General features: G+C 38.1%; 1 protein-coding gene across 1 annotated transcript; it reads right to left on the bottom strand.

Annotated features, from left to right (window-relative positions):
• Positions 1–1,245: 1,245 nt before the first annotated feature.
• On the bottom strand, positions 1,246–15,711 carry p53. The gene is given in 10 exon segments (XM_074092704.1): positions 1,246–5,964; positions 7,783–7,898; positions 7,901–7,990; positions 8,252–8,307; positions 9,069–9,324; positions 10,367–10,550; positions 11,004–11,102; positions 12,485–12,629; positions 15,006–15,097; positions 15,513–15,711. Coding segments are annotated over 10 exon segments (1,254 nt in total). The 5' UTR covers positions 15,549–15,711; the 3' UTR covers positions 1,246–5,784.
• Between the last annotated feature and the right edge of the window lie 391 nt (positions 15,712–16,102).

Genomic DNA, 16,102 nt, shown 5'->3' with positions numbered 1-16,102 from the left:
ATGCTTCTGTTTTGATTTCGTTCTAATCTCTATCTTAGAATAGTATTATATGTTATCTTAGAAGATTACTATTATGTATCTTCCGAAACCGCTTGATGGATTTTTATTTTATTTTTTTGTGTATTTTTCATACTTTTTTTTATATATGAGGGGGTAAACGAGCATGCGGGAATATTTCTACGTTGACGGAATCTCGGGCAACAGCTAGTTTTCTAATAAAATTTATAAATGTCCAAATAGTTTTTCTTATAAGCTGTTACTAAGCTAGTACTAAATTTTTGGGGGCTGAGTTGAGGGGCGTCGTAAAACAATAGCAAAGTCCCACGAGCGTCGCACGCAGTACAAATAAGTTTGGGAAGGCCTGTCCTAGTAATTTAACAATGGAATATGAATTTTTAACAAATTCCCTGTAAAGTTGATTTTCCACCGGCGAGGCGATACGAGAATTGAAATTTGTATGCTTAGTGTTGCTCTAAGCTTGTATGTATTCTCGCTCGCCCGTCGCCATACAAATTTCAATTCTTGTCTCGCCCCATCTCGCCGGTGCGGGTGACACTCTTTCCCGGCGCGGATAATACCGGGATGGAAATACCGACCCTGTTTTTCGTGTACTGTCAGTTTCTATTGGCGCGTACACAAAAAACAGGGCCAGTATTTCCATGTTCGGTGTTATCTGGGCCGGGAAAGAGTGTCACCCGCCGGTGGGAAATCACCTTAAGAAATTCCACCGCCACAAAACAAATGAAGTGCAGTGCTCTTTAGGTACGCGTACGCCACAGAAAAACGGTATCTGAACTAGATAAAAATGGGATAATTTGATTCAAGTGACAGGGATTCTGTTAAACCTTTATGTAGCTTTCTTTTTGCGTAATAGAACTATCATAAAAAAATACAACAGGGTGTGATGACCCTTTGTATTGTATGAGTGTGACTTACTGATCAGCGCCACTCCTCGCACCTTTAAAATTAAACTGAAACGATTCGAAATATTCACAGTTCCAAAATAAACTTTAAATATAAGACAATCTGGTTGAATTTTAAACAAGAGAATTTCGAATTATTTCAGTTTAATTTTAAAGGTGCGTCCTGTTGTAAGCCGAAACTAATATCAAAATTCAATAAAATGTTGCGCTCGGGATTTTGGCATTTCAGTGCTAAGTCTTACGATGGGTTAAACTTATGTGGTTTCTACTTTCCTCCGAGTCAATAAAGCGCGCTTCAAAAGGGTTAACAAAAAAACTTCAATTTGATCATAAACTTTTATTAGCCATCTGTAAAATTTTGTAAGGCGGAAAAAGGCACACTGGCACATATTCATTGGTTCACAATATTGTAACAACATAGGTATCAGCTTTCTTGTAATGGGTACAAATCAAAAATGTCAAAAATAAGTAGTAAAAGTTTTACTACAAAACTTACATCTTAATAATCTAAAACAAAGTTAAAACAAACATGATGGGACAAAACAATGGCTTACGTCTAAGTAATTAAGTATGCTTATACTAAAATATAATCTCTAATCGGCGGTCAGTTTATTTTTATTTTTAAGGTTTTTTTACACGGTGCGAGAAATGTGCAAGTGTGGTTACATTCCAGGGCCACTATGTTTCGGTCAAGGGGCAAAAATATGTATCTATTCGAACTACACAAAAATATGTCACCACGGCCTTATTACGTCGGAATAAGGTCGTGGTCCGGTGGTACATATATTTTGAAGCGTAGGATAAGTACATATTTTTACACAAACCTGAGGCCGTATTGCCTAACGGTTCTGATATTCGTGATCGCAATCAAATGACAGATTTCGCATACAAAAACTGTCATTTGATTGCGATCGCGAGTGCAGAAACCTTAGGCAATACTTCCTCTGTATAGTATGAGTGATTTGTTATCGACGGCAATGTACAGTCAAGTGTATAAATATGAACTTATTCAAAGTTTCAAAAATAAGTACCACAGACTCTTAATCCGACGCAATAAGGCCGTAGTAACATATTTTTGAGTTGTTCGAATAGATACTTATTTTTGCACTTGACTGTACAACACCTCGCATTTTTCGCTCCGTCTAAATAATTCTTTAAGTATGTCACATAATTAGCCACAATAAAGCTGCAATGATTCAAAAAATTCTAAAAAAAAAACTTATACCAATCACTTTTCAATTGTGGTTTAGTTCAAGTTCTAAAATGACAGCCAACGATATACGTATACGTAAAAAATCCTTATGCTGGCGACACGCATGTGCGTCAACAGAATTCGTACGCCTATTTCAGTGATACTCCGTGACTGCGATAATTTCAGCCGGCACAGTTTAAGGGCTTAGTGGAACGTTACCGGAGCTGAATGTGTTAACATTTTTCGACAGTTGGCTGCCTGACAAACAAATGTAAAATTCCACTGTAACATAATTGCAGCTAAAGATGTGACGAGTCTAGGGCCAATTGCGTAGCGTTTCTGACACTCGGGATCACGATTGACAGTTTTCATTTGATTGCGATCGCGAGAGTCAGAAACTTTAGACAATACGGCCTCTAAAGGCTAAATTCACTTGCGATGCACGCTACGTACACATACGTTTTTGTATGCAGCGTGTGGGCTTTCGCTCGACCCCTTTTAGTTACTAGTGGTTCAACCATAGACGCAATTTGCATTTTTTTTCTAGCAGGTCTACTAAACTGGTCATAATTTCACACCATGCCGTTTTAGTGTTAAGCAAAACGGAGGGGCATTTACAAGTCATTATAATGGTCCACTCGTACTAAAAAGGGCATAATGTCATCCACGAAAACTTGACAGTCAGCCATAAAGTTGTACGTATGGTTTGATAATGACGGATGAAATAAATTAACAGTCTTAGGGGCTGTTTCACCACCGATTGATTAGTGTTAACTGACGGTTAAATGTGATGCCGTCGCTATTTGTTTTGTTCGAATAGACGGAGACGGCATCACATTTAACCGTCAGTTAACACTAATCAATGGGTGGTGAAACAGCCCCTTAGTATCGCAGTGCCGCTGGTCTCTTCCCACCGGAGTATTTTTATACTGTTTATTTTGACAATGCATCTGCTGCATGCAGTGACAGGGCCGATATCACGTAAAAAAATCTACTCTGCACGCACACACGGGGATTTTATCTTTACACCGAAAATAATTTTCCCAAATGATCAATTTGCCAACTGTTTCAATATGGACGAACGATTTTTTTACTCAAACTATACAAACTATTCAGGATATATTTCAGGACTATCCTGTAGAACCCTAATGGATAGGTAAGTTCTATAACAATCTTGAAGTACGTAGGCCGCTTGTAGACGTCCGTTGTTTTCACCGGACCGTTTTTTTTGCCGGACTTGCGGTTTTGTATGGCTTCTTGAATGTGTGCACATGCACCGGACACTTGTCCGGCGACGAAGCCATAAAACACCGCAAAAAACGGTCCGTACTCCGGTGAAAACAACGGACATCTACAAGCCGCCTTACAGTTAAAAAAATCTTTCGTCCACATGGAACAGTTGCGATATGAATAATTTAGGAAATGTATTTTGGACGAAAAACAGAGACCCCACAGACGATATAATTGGCAATGGTACAGTCACAAGCACCAATATCTGACACAACAAGCGTGCATAAATATCTGATACGACTCTATTTCTAGGGCCGGAAGGACATGCCAAATATTTTTGCAGGCTCCGCTGTGGCAGATATGAATGCTGGTGACTGTACTGCAAGCATGATATTGAGCAATGTACAGTTTTATATATTATAGCACATTTATTTAAGGCTGACTGTACGATAGCGTTCTAGCATGACAGTTTCTTTGATGGCTTGCGCTCTTATTCATAAAAGATCACTATAATATAAACCCATTTTAGAAGTAAAACTTTTGGCCAAATTGTTTTAAATGAAAAGGTTAGTAATCCTTAATGAATAAGAAAGTAAGCATTGAAATAAGAATACAATGAAAATGTTTTAAGAGGTAAAACAGGCTTAGGGTGACATTGAATTAGGTGTTTGCATAATTTCAAAACAAATTACAAATAAAAAGAATCATTTCCAAGATAATTAGACGAGGGAAGACACAATTTTTAAAATTTTAAATCTTATGATCGACTTATTGCCAATTAATACTAAACATTGCAATCATAGTCATAAAAATGTTCAAAATAATAGGGTATTGAAATTACCGTAACATTATAATTCTAAATTAAAAGATAAAAGTTCTATGAAATTAAATTTACTAAATTAAAAAAAAATGTGTTAGGTAACGCACCAGACAAATAAACTATGTATCAATCATCATCATCATACATGGTCGGTGCAGTTTAGCTACTACGAAATTCGAAATCGAAGTTCGTATCGTACCGTCCTGCTGACGTTTATATTATTTAATACGAGAATGAGAGGGACTGTACGATACGAACTTCTATTTTCGAGTTTCGTAGTAGCCCCGCAGTTCTGGGAATTGCACATCAGTTTTGTGTGTATCTAAAGTCGAGTTTAGACTTGCAAGAAAAATCGTGCAAGTTGCATTACATTGCGGCGCTCGATTGACCACTACAAACTCTTTGGCTTCACGGCCTCGCAGTGTAATGCAACTTGCACGATTTTCCTTGAAAGTCTAAACTTGACTTAAGCTCCATTTAAGTACTTAATAAATTAAGTAAGTGATGAATCAAGTTTAAATTACTTGTATGCCTTATTGTCTATCACAATCGTTTTCATCACTTCTTTCTATCACACGGTATAAGACGAGGATAGAAAGAGATGTTGAATACGACCGCAAGCGCCCGGGCGGACAGTACGGCTACGGATCAATCGTGCATAAATATAAACCCCCTTGCAAAAACTAGGGCACCTATGGTTTTTCAGATTTTTAGGCATTGAAGCTTAGAAAGTAAGCTTTCTTGCACATAAAATACAAAAACCATAGGTGCCCGTTTTTTTTGCAAGGGGGTTTATATGTATGTTACCAACTCAAAAATATCTATACACCTTAATGCCACTAATCATAAGGTCGATGTATACATATTTTTGACACTATGGCTGTATTGATATTTATACATTTGGACATGAATTATCAAGGCATTATAGTCTTATTTTTTAAATGAAGACATTTGGTTCAACCAAAGCTTATTTATTATACAAGTTATTTTGTGCAAAATAGCGTGTTACATTTGTTCACTTCGCTAAACGTCACAAGCGCTACAGACCAGTGTACACGCTTACAGATGTAGCAAGCACATGGTTTTCCATTGTACAGTCACCAGCACCAATATCTGACACAACAAGCGTGCATAAATATCTGATACGACTTATTTCTCGGGCCGGAATGACGTGTCATATTTTTGCACGCTCCGCTGTGGCTGATATTAATGCTGGTGACTGTACTTTATCGGAAAAAATCGTATTAATCGTGCTCTCTCAATTACTGAAGCTAATTGTTTATAGGTAAAAAACTTAAGATGACCTAAGTAAGTACTACCTTTTCTAGAATGTCTTTAGTGTCCTATATGTTAGTACGTCACGGATCCGTTCATATATATAACATAGATAGCTACAAAATCTTTCGGTGATAACCGGTTCCGGCACATCACTATTCATGAGACGCAAAAAACAGGTAACACATGAATCGTCGTAAATTTTGTGTCATAGTATAAACATAGCTTAAAGATTTCTGACAATACACACTGTGTGCAACCCGAGAACTACAAACCTTGAATTATTCAACAATTCAACGACTTTAAATTGAATTATTCAAGAACACACAGAGCGAGAATAATTATTATTCCTCATCACTCTGTGTGTTCTTTATCTCATCAATCTTACTCCGGAACACTGTAATTGAGTGTTGGTATATCTCCAACGCATTCTGATCAAGTCGCTGCGTGGCAGCCACTTGTTCCATCACGTTGAGCATGACTTCAAGTCCAATCGTCATCGTCTTGCGACCGACGACCGGAAGCTAAAGAAAAAAAAGTTATGGATGAGTATTTCTCAAAAAGTTGTCCCGTCATAAAGTTGACAAGAAATTAGTTTTTCCAGAAATTATTAACACTAAGGACGAGATCATAACATAAATCATAAACTGCATAAAACATGCCAAATTTCTTGACGTCAGGAAAACGTCACGAAATCTTGTGAGAAAATGCAGAAACGCAATCGTAATTCGATTCGATTCGGGTTTGATTCCCGGCCGAGGCAGAATGGGCAGATATTGGTATGAATAATACTCGGGTCTTGGATGTTTAATATGTACTTAAGTATGTATTTATCTATATACTTAAGTATGTTTTTCCGTTGCCTAGTATCGATAGTACAAGCTTTGCTTAGTTTGGGACTAGGTCAGTTGGTGTCACTTTTGAGAAATATTTGTTGTGCTTGTATGTTGCGATCGATAGCACTACACATGTAATAACGCTATAAGTACAGTCAAAACTGAATTATGTACCAGGGTGGAAACCTTTGAGCTGCTAATGTTGTGACATCTCATATTTTTGTCAAGAAAATCATAGTGATATTAATTTTTAAATTTAAAAGGTTCTTCCACCCTGGTACATAAATCAGTTTGTTCGACTGTACTACTTTCATACCAAATTTAATGTTTCTAGGACAACTGGTGCAATCCCCCTGGTGTTGCAGGTGTCTAGGGGCGGTGGTGATCTCTTACCATCAGGAGACCCACTTGCTCGTTTGCCATCCAGTCGAATAAAAAAAAAACTGAAAATATACTGATTTTGATACACAGACCGACAGGCAGACGAATAACAAAGTCACTTATAAGGCTAAGACGCACAGATTTGTAGGACCAGGGGCCACTCGGACAGATGAGCTGCTAGATTATGAGCTAAAGCAGCGTTTCCACCAGAGATGTGCGAGGATGTGTTACAAGAAATCTACACACACACACACAAACATCACGCCTGTATTTCCAAATGGGGTAGGCAGAGCACACAAAGCGTTACCGCTTTGGAGCCACTTTAGCAATTTTAGGTTTCAAGTTGACAAAAACGGTACAATAGTGACAGGTAGCAACCTGTCGCCTACGGTATACCTGAACCTATATCCTCAGTCACCTCTTACGACATCCACGGGAGAAATGGAGAGGTGTAATTCTAACCCGACACCACACGGGACAAAAAAATATGTTTTGCATTAACCAATAGAAACGCTTCATTTACCTTGCCTCGCTCCGCTCAGCTGTTTCCACCAAAGATGTGCTGTGCGAGGATGTGTAAATGAACTGTTTCTATTGGTTAACATCCTCGCACATTACTGCTGGAAAGGGGGACCGAAGCAAAATGAAAAAATGACGAAGTTTCTTATTTCACATGATTTCTTTCCGCTGACGTGGTGCATTGCTTATTTACTGAATAAATATTTCTTAAACCTGCCATTTTTTGTTTTTGCTTTCGGAAACAGACTACGTAACACTGTGGACGTAATAACAGACTTTGAAAGCCAACACAATGAGGGCTACCGCTATGAAATGTAAATATTTTGCAAGCCTGACATTAACTTACCGGCAATTATGCGTTACATGGCAATGTGTGCCTGTGTTTTGTTACAGCTTTGTCTTTGATAATTTAGCTGTTTTTGTCCGAACTTAACGGGACTACAAAATTCACTCTGGTTGCTGACATTTTTATGGTGTGCCCGTGGTTTCTGGACTTTGAAAGCCAACTTAAAACCTCACGCAACGTGGCGCCATCTAGAGAGTTTACTTTGACACTGGCGAAATTGTCCTATTAATTAGGACAGAAAGCCAAGAAGAAGAACTTACCGGCGGCAGCGTGTACACGCCGTTATCTCCTTCGAGCTTGACCCCTCGCTGGCGGGGGCGGGTGCGGGTGCGGGGGCGGGGGCGGGCGCGCGGCGCTTCCCGGGGCGCTCGCGCACGTCGGCCTCTTCGTCCTTGAGCTTGTCGCGGCGCGGGCATGCGCACACGCGCGCCCCAACTGTCTGCCGCCCGTGCGACCGCAACCACTGGTCTAAAATAAAAGTGAGTATATAATAAAGTAAAACAAAAACTACTCCATACCCGTCCGCATCGCACTTGGCCCAAACGTACCCATTACCCCAGCGGCATTGCCCCGTTGTATGGCCGACGAGGCCCGCTGGACCAAGTACGACCCGGAACGGGGGTCACCTCTGTCCCTCATACCTAAATTACATATTGTGGTCTAAAGCATAAAGTGAAATTTTCGTCTGTCTGCTCTCTAACCTTAAGATCGAGGCAATCAGGCACTAACAGCCGCAGCAACAGATGGTTTCGCTGAAAGACCAGCGCTGACTCCATCCGAGGAGTCTGCGTTTATAAATTTATGAAATAGTTTCACATTGTAACTTAACCTTTCCTTTTCTTATTTTTTATTTTATTTTCGACATTTTTGTTTCAAAGAAGTTAAAAAAAAAATATAAAATTTAGTTTTTTTTGAACTCGTGTTTTCTATAAATAAATTACTTAATAAAAATAGATAATAATACTAATAAGTTAACCGATTCATTGCGGTACCCCGCTTCACAAACTTCTGGTTGTGGCGATTTTGAGATATTGAACTTTAAAGTGACAAAGTTAGGTTATAAACGCGCCTTTTTTTTATTCGACTGGATGGCAAAGGAGCAAGTGGATCTCCTGATGGTAAGAGATCACCACCGCCCATAGACACCTGCAACACCAGGGGGATTGCAGATGCGTTGCCAACCTAGAGGCCTAAGATGGGATACCTCAAGTGCCAGTAATTTGACCGGCTGTCTTACTCTCCACGCCGAGACACAACAGTGCAAGCACTGCTGCTTCACGGCAGGATTAGCGAGCAAGATGGTGGTAGCAATCCGGGCGGACCTTGCAGAAGGTCCTACCACCTGAAAGCCTGTTTTACAATCTACTATTTTACTCATATACAAGCTTTTTTTATCTATCTTACTTCTACTTACATCTGACAAAGCCATTTGCATACATCATTTCTTTGATATGTCCCTTGTGTAGGGAAAATGAGCGAGCACCCATGAGGTTGATCACCTGGAGTGTTCAAAGCCTCAACAAAAAAAAAAAGATACGATACTCACGTGTAATCCTCCAATGTGAAAATAATGTCAATAGCCCTCCGGTTAATGCCCCCCGGGCAGGAGTTCTTGCAGACAAACTTGTAAGCGTGCGAGTAGGGCTCCGTTGTGCGTCCGTCGCACGCCAGCACCACCGAGTACCACGAGTCGGGGCGCTCCGGCTTCCCGCAGTAGTACACGTCGCGGGCGCCCGGGGCAGAGCGGGTGCCAACCTCGCGGGACGAGTGGAGGACGTTCTTCACTATAACTGGGTCCACTTCTGGAAGGGGCGTGATTGTTTAATTAGAGATCGGAACTGGAACGGAACTACTGACCCTCACATTAGGCATGGCCAGTCCCGTGTGGTGGGTCTATATCGACTGGTCGAAATTTGTTAGTCATAATAGTAATGTCTGACGTAGCTAATTTTTTTCTCTGAAACCATTTATTTTTCAGAAATGTTATAAAACAAACCTAACCTAACCTATAGAGTTCTACAGGTGACCATTTAAAAATGTATGAAAAATGTATGGTTTCAGCGGGGAAAAAAAATGACTAGCAATAATTATGACCAACATTACATTATGACTTATAAAATTATGGCGGGCGAATGGATCCCCCGTGGGGTATATGATAGGTTTACAAGAAATAATATTTTAGTGGCTATGCGCAACCATGTTTAGGGAACAGAAAGAATGAAGAAAATATTTACTTAGGCTTAGTCCTAAGTAAAACAAACATAAAGTCATTAAAACTGTGATAAATTCTTAATATGAAACAAACATAAAAAGATAAAAATTATAATTGTACTAGCGTTTTCCCGCGGCTTCGCCCGCGTGGAATTCGGTTTTCGCGTGCTGTTCCCTCGGGAACTGTGCATTTTTCCGGGATAAAAGTAGCCTATGTCACTTTCTGGCCCATAAACTATCTCTATGCCAAAAATCACGTCGATCCGTCGCTCCGTTTCGACGTGAAAGGCGGACAAACATACAAACACACACTATAATATAAGTAAGTATGGATTGTTGATTATGTGCGTGTGTGTGTGCATGTGTGTGCACATCACAGCTTTTGCGCTTTTTTTAATCGAAAACTAGTTTAATTGAAATGGTTTTTAGTTTTAGCCAAACTTTTAAAAGTTGGTTCAGCCGTTTTCGAGATATTGAACATTGATGAGAATGTCGCGAGTTTTGTAAAACATCTAAGTTGACTGCGTCATTCAAAATCGAAACATGACGCATGAGTGAGAAGACAATTCGATAAAAAAAAAAGATTTTAAACAATGTTTTGTTTGAGTACTGTTAGCACTTTTTCACACATACCAGCATTGGCAACTTCATGCGTGTGCTGAAGGCATCTCTCCACGCGTTTCTCTGCCTGCGACTCATCAGAGAACACCGTGGTGGCTCGCACAAACATGGGCCCTGAGCGGGCAAAATCCCAATGGAACTGGACTGGGAAGTCAGCCTTTATGTCCACATAGATGCGATTCAGCTGGTGTGAATACTGTGGAAAAATGGTTGTTATTATTAAAAATGTTTATAATTTTCAATTAATGTTACGGGGAATCTCTAGGGGATTGAATTAGAAATGAGGAGATACATGAAGGAACATTCCTATATTTCAGAATCATTTTTAATTCTTACATGACCATGGATGCTGACCTAGTAATCTTTAAAATTTATTACACTTTAAAAATATAAGTAGTATAATGATTAGTGTGAAAATTAAAATACCACTTATGATATCTATCTGTCTAATACCTTTAAACGGGCAATTCTTGTATACATATATACTATATAATCAGAATCTCCAACAATTTTGATGAAATTTGGTATGTGAGGGTTTTCGGCTATGACAATTTGATCTAGCTTGGTCTTATCTCTGGGAAAACGCTTATTATCGAGTTTTAGCCCGAACAAAGCTCGGTCGCCCAGGTACTTTTACAATGAAACTTACCAAGTACTTCCTTCTGTTTGTGTCGGCTCCATTGATCTCAACTCTGAAGTTGAGGCCACCAGAGAACGCTGTTCTAGCAGGAGGGCCTATTGGGGATACCTGGAAATGTAAACGAGGCTTTAGAACACCAAATGTGACTATGTCAGCCTCATGGGTATCCTCGGATATATTTAGAAAAAAAATGTAAGTATATGAAAATGTTTATTCGGACACACAAATATAAACAATAGGTACAACAAAAAAAAAGTAAAATAAAATGAGAATACAAAATACAAAAAGAAATTACAAATACTTATTTGCTTGTGCCCAAAATGGTCCCGCCTCAGCATAAAATGCGGACTCTTTAGGTGGAGCCAGCGCTGGTCTTCCGGCGAGACCATTTTAGACGGTCACATACAGTATTACATTCTCCCTTGTAAAATATAAGATAAATGGATCATCAATTTTTAAGTGCATCTTATTCAGTCCCATAACTCCTGAGTTGACATTTAACAGTCAAAGTGTTTCACTGATATCTCCTGAAACATCATTATACACTATCTTAGAACAATGTCTGCAATGTACACTATAGGGATGACGACTGAGTTAAAAATATATCATTCTATACAGTTAGAATATAAAAAAAAAAAAAATGTGATTTCACTCAAAACTTCTAAGCACTGTATCCTCGTCATTTTTTGTTTGTCAAACAACAGATAAAATACGTGAACAATATTTTTTAATGATCTAACTGACGGACTAAACAGTTTTTTTAGCCGTCTAGCCTATTAGCATGCTTAGGATATGAGCCATGAAGGAATTGCCTAATTTAAATTAAAACTGTCACAATTCCTTAACTCACTCCTCAACAGTCCCACTTTTAGTGGATTTGCAGGAAAGAAAGAAAGAAAACATTTATTCGTGACATGACAAGACGTGACGTGACATGGATAAGAATAATAATAAAAAAATAAAATAAAAAATACTACCCATAAACCCATAATGTACCCTTTAATGCGCATTCACATTTAACTGAACTCTGATACCGTTCTGATGCGTCACGACACAACACGACAGATAAATGTAAATGCGGCTTAAGTGACGCGGGAGACACTGCGGGACACACTAAAGTTAATTGACCTAAATAAACTTTATTTTTAAAGTCTATGTAATATGTATACTGTATGTCTATGTAACATGTAGTGAATCAGGCATTACTTTGCCAAGGTACATATCAATGAACTATTAACAATTACTTTGCTTAGTATGTTGAACAGTTGTGTTGCTCTGAGGATGAACTCTGTTCGAGTTCGAAACGCGTCAGCATATGAGATGGTGATAGTTGGGTTTGTTAGATTTGTGTATGTTCTTACAGTGTGGAGGTGGAGGAGGTGTTTGAACACGCATTTGTTGCATACATAGGTTGCATACACATAACTATCATAAAGTCACAGGTGAGCAAAGTAATTATTTTGTTAATTTTTTTTAATTAATGTACGTACCGGGGCTGTGACTGTGCAGGTGCTATCGACTAAGGCCACGTCGCAGGTTTCCTCCATGTCGGGAGGGGTCAACACCACCAGGTTGCCCTGGCTGTTGAAGTTCAAATGGTCCACATCCACAAGGTCCAGATTTTCTAGTTCATGGCTGAAAAAGATGGATTATATATGTATAATAGATATGCGTCGAACATGGGTTTCACCGAATACGAATATTCGGCCGAATGTTCGGTAAAACTTACCGAACCGAATATTCGACATAAGTAATTGATTCCTAGTAGAAGTAGGTAGAGTAATTTAATCATGCAGCTCTTGTCACAAGAAAGACTTAATTGATTATATTAACATATTATTTTAGTATTAGTATTAAGGTATTAGTATCACTGTAGCTTAATCAAAACACAAAACAGCTTCAATGTAGGTACAAGGTTGTACTTATATTTTATTTTCAACTAATAACCATCTTTTTAGGGTTACGGAGCCAAAATGGCAAAAACGGAACCCTTATAGTTTCGCCATGTCTGTCTGTCTGTCTGTCCGTCCGTCCGTCCGCGGCTTTGCTCAGGGACTATCAATGCTAGAAAGCTGTAATTTTGCACGGATATATATGTAAACTATGCCGACATAATGGTACAATAAAAAACTAAAAAAAAAATTTTTATGGTACCTCCCATAGACGTAAAGTGGGGGTGATTTTTTTTCTCATCCAACCCTATAGTGTGGGGTATCGTTGGATAGGTCTTTTAAAACCATTAGGGGTTTGCTAAGTATGTCAAACTTTCAAAGAAAACTATAATGGTTAAGTTTGCTTGAGAATTATTAGTAGTTTATGAGTAAATAGCAGCCTAAGGTATAAAATATACCTAAACTATGGAAGATTTCGTATAAAGTACGAAATCCTTAGAAAAATATTACTTAAATTTATTCGTAACGGCTACGGAACCCTATTTCGGGCGTGTCCGACACGCTCTTGGGCGGTTTTTTTTTCATATGCTATTATTGGAAATAAAGCTCCAGTGTCAAAAACATAAAGTCTCACTGTACCTCATAAAAATAACACATTTGAGACTCAACTCATCATACACAGCTCACTACAGTAAAAAGTGTGAGTACCACGAGTTACTTTTTGTAAATAACATTTACTTATTTAATAAACTCAAGTAGAAACGGACCACAATGGTATTTTTACTTTAAAAACCGGACCCCCCAAAGAAACTAATTGATGGTGATCCCTGTTATAGTGCGATACCCCGTGGGGATACCTATATCCATGAATTAACACATTCAGTGCCAAAAACGCCACATCGGGTTCTCATTTCTTAGGCTGTCTTCGCTACAATGCAGAAAAATGCTTCTACTTTTACAAACACAACAGAGATATGTGTATCCTACATATTTTGCCACCACACAACACTTGGTGATGGCTGGTTTTAGTTAATGGGCATTTTTTTTTGTTATTCTTGTCACATTATACAATGGTTCAGACATTTAAACTATCTACCAAAAAACAACTACAGTCAAAACCGTTTAAGACAACATTGTTTAGAACAACATACCGGTTATATTGACCAAAATCAAAGGCTGAATTCTATTAGGCAGCCTTATAAAACAACACTGCCTTTTATGACATTGCTTATTACAACATCTCTTTAAGGGACTACATTTAACTGATATTTTCAGAGAATTATATCTGTTAGAACAACCAGCTGTATTGTAAACTTTAGAATAGGTTGCAGTATTCACATTTGGCACACTAAATAGTCATTAAGATCTATAAATTTAACAAAAACGTGTTGAGCTTAGGGTCTATTGTAATTCTCAGAAACAAAATACACATGTATAATCAAAGCTCAATGCTTCCTCATTTCTCTTCAGTCAGTTTGTTACTTATCTGAACATAAGACGCACCAATTATGACAATACATTAATTAAAATTAAGTGTGAACTACAAAAGGCATACCCACTATAGAAGTGTTCCAAACAGACTAAAATTACAGAGTTTATTAATGTAGAATAATGATAATTATATGTATGTAATGTCTTTTCATTATAAGTTTCATGTGAAATAAATAAAATGTTGTTTTATTTTATACATGAGTATATTAATCACTCATTCAATAATAGGTATTAAGTACTAATAACAATGTCATTGGCTGTTATGACTATAGGTTTTTACAACCAAATATGAGTAGTCCCTTCAATGTTGTTATAACAGATTTGACTGTATTAAAGTTTTACAACAAATAGTGGTAGTGTAGCTGACATTGGTACACAAATTGATGCAGTTGGTAGTTGGTACCTAAATGGCCAGGTCAGTTGTTGTTTGATCTGTCCCTAGTGTAGGGAACTGAGCAAATACCCATGATGCTGACATGATCACCAAGCATTCACAGCCTCAAAAAAGATAAGAAAAAAAATTAAATAATTTTCTTTACCAGCTACTATGTTAGACTGGGTTGGCTTAAAAATATATCAACATGCTCAGATTCTTCATTTTATGAATGACCTTGAAATTTTTACTTACCCATATTGGGCGAATTGGATGTTCTCATCAACCAAGAACTCCTCATACTGGGACATGTTCGAATTTTCTTTCTTCAGCATTTTTAGAGTAGCCTGTAAATTTAAGTATAATTAAACTGTGTATGGATGAGCCCTAAAGGATGTTTTCAAATATGTTTATTTCTGTTTATTTGGATGAAATGAAAGGCATTCAGGCGCTGCATTCCGCGGGAGTGGAACTTCATCAACAGAAACTGTTCTAAATTACTTATTTAAATAGCAAAAACACGATTTAGAATACGAGACACCATGGCGCAATCACTTTATTTATGTTCTTGAAATACATTTTCAGTAAAATGAAAAAAAAAAAATGTGACCTATTTAACTCATTGGATACCGCGAAGAAAACAAACAGTAAAACTGTGGTAAAACTAATAAAAAGTTGCAGCGGATTAGCGGAGTTATGTCAAAGTAACGTGTTCGTTCCATGCTTTTGGCGAACTTGATAATGATAACTCAACAAACTCACTTCATACACGTAATCCGGAACGATTGTATTCGACATTAAAATGTCGAAAACAACGTAACTCGACTAGTAATACACGAAAGTGTAGCCGTGTATATTAAAGTATTTGTGTATTTTCATAAATAGTTAAATTTTGCACTCCTCTCAAGTCTCAACACACTCAACACTACTCGGCAGCGACCGGCGGCATTGGTGAGGGAAGGGAGGGGTGGGTGGAGTGAAGAAGGGGCAAGACGCGACCGAACAAAGAAAATTTTGAACGAATGGAATTTATCCCAGCTTGTTAAGCTTCGCTCGCACTTTATAACCGTGTGTATTGGAAGCGGTTAGTGAGTTAACTTAGAACAATTGCTCCAATTAAATAAATCTTGAATAAAAAATGGTTGTATCTATTTTTATAGAGATATCTAATAGATTCGATTTTACAACAGCAGGGCTACTACGAAACTCGAAACTCGAAGTTCGTATCGTGTGGTCCCTCTCGCTCTCGTTTAAATAGTATAAGTGTCAGAGTCTAAAACAACACAGGCCGTAAAGGAAAATTTTGAGCGAATTTCCTTACGTGGATTATACTGATCGATAGAGAAAAAAAA

The sequence above is a fragment of the Choristoneura fumiferana genome, chromosome 9, assembly GCF_025370935.1.
Source record: "Choristoneura fumiferana chromosome 9, NRCan_CFum_1, whole genome shotgun sequence".
In the NCBI taxonomy this organism is placed as follows: domain Eukaryota; kingdom Metazoa; phylum Arthropoda; class Insecta; order Lepidoptera; family Tortricidae; genus Choristoneura; species Choristoneura fumiferana.
The sequence above is the reverse complement of the archived record's forward strand: the minus strand, read 5'-3'. Positions and strand labels throughout refer to the sequence as shown.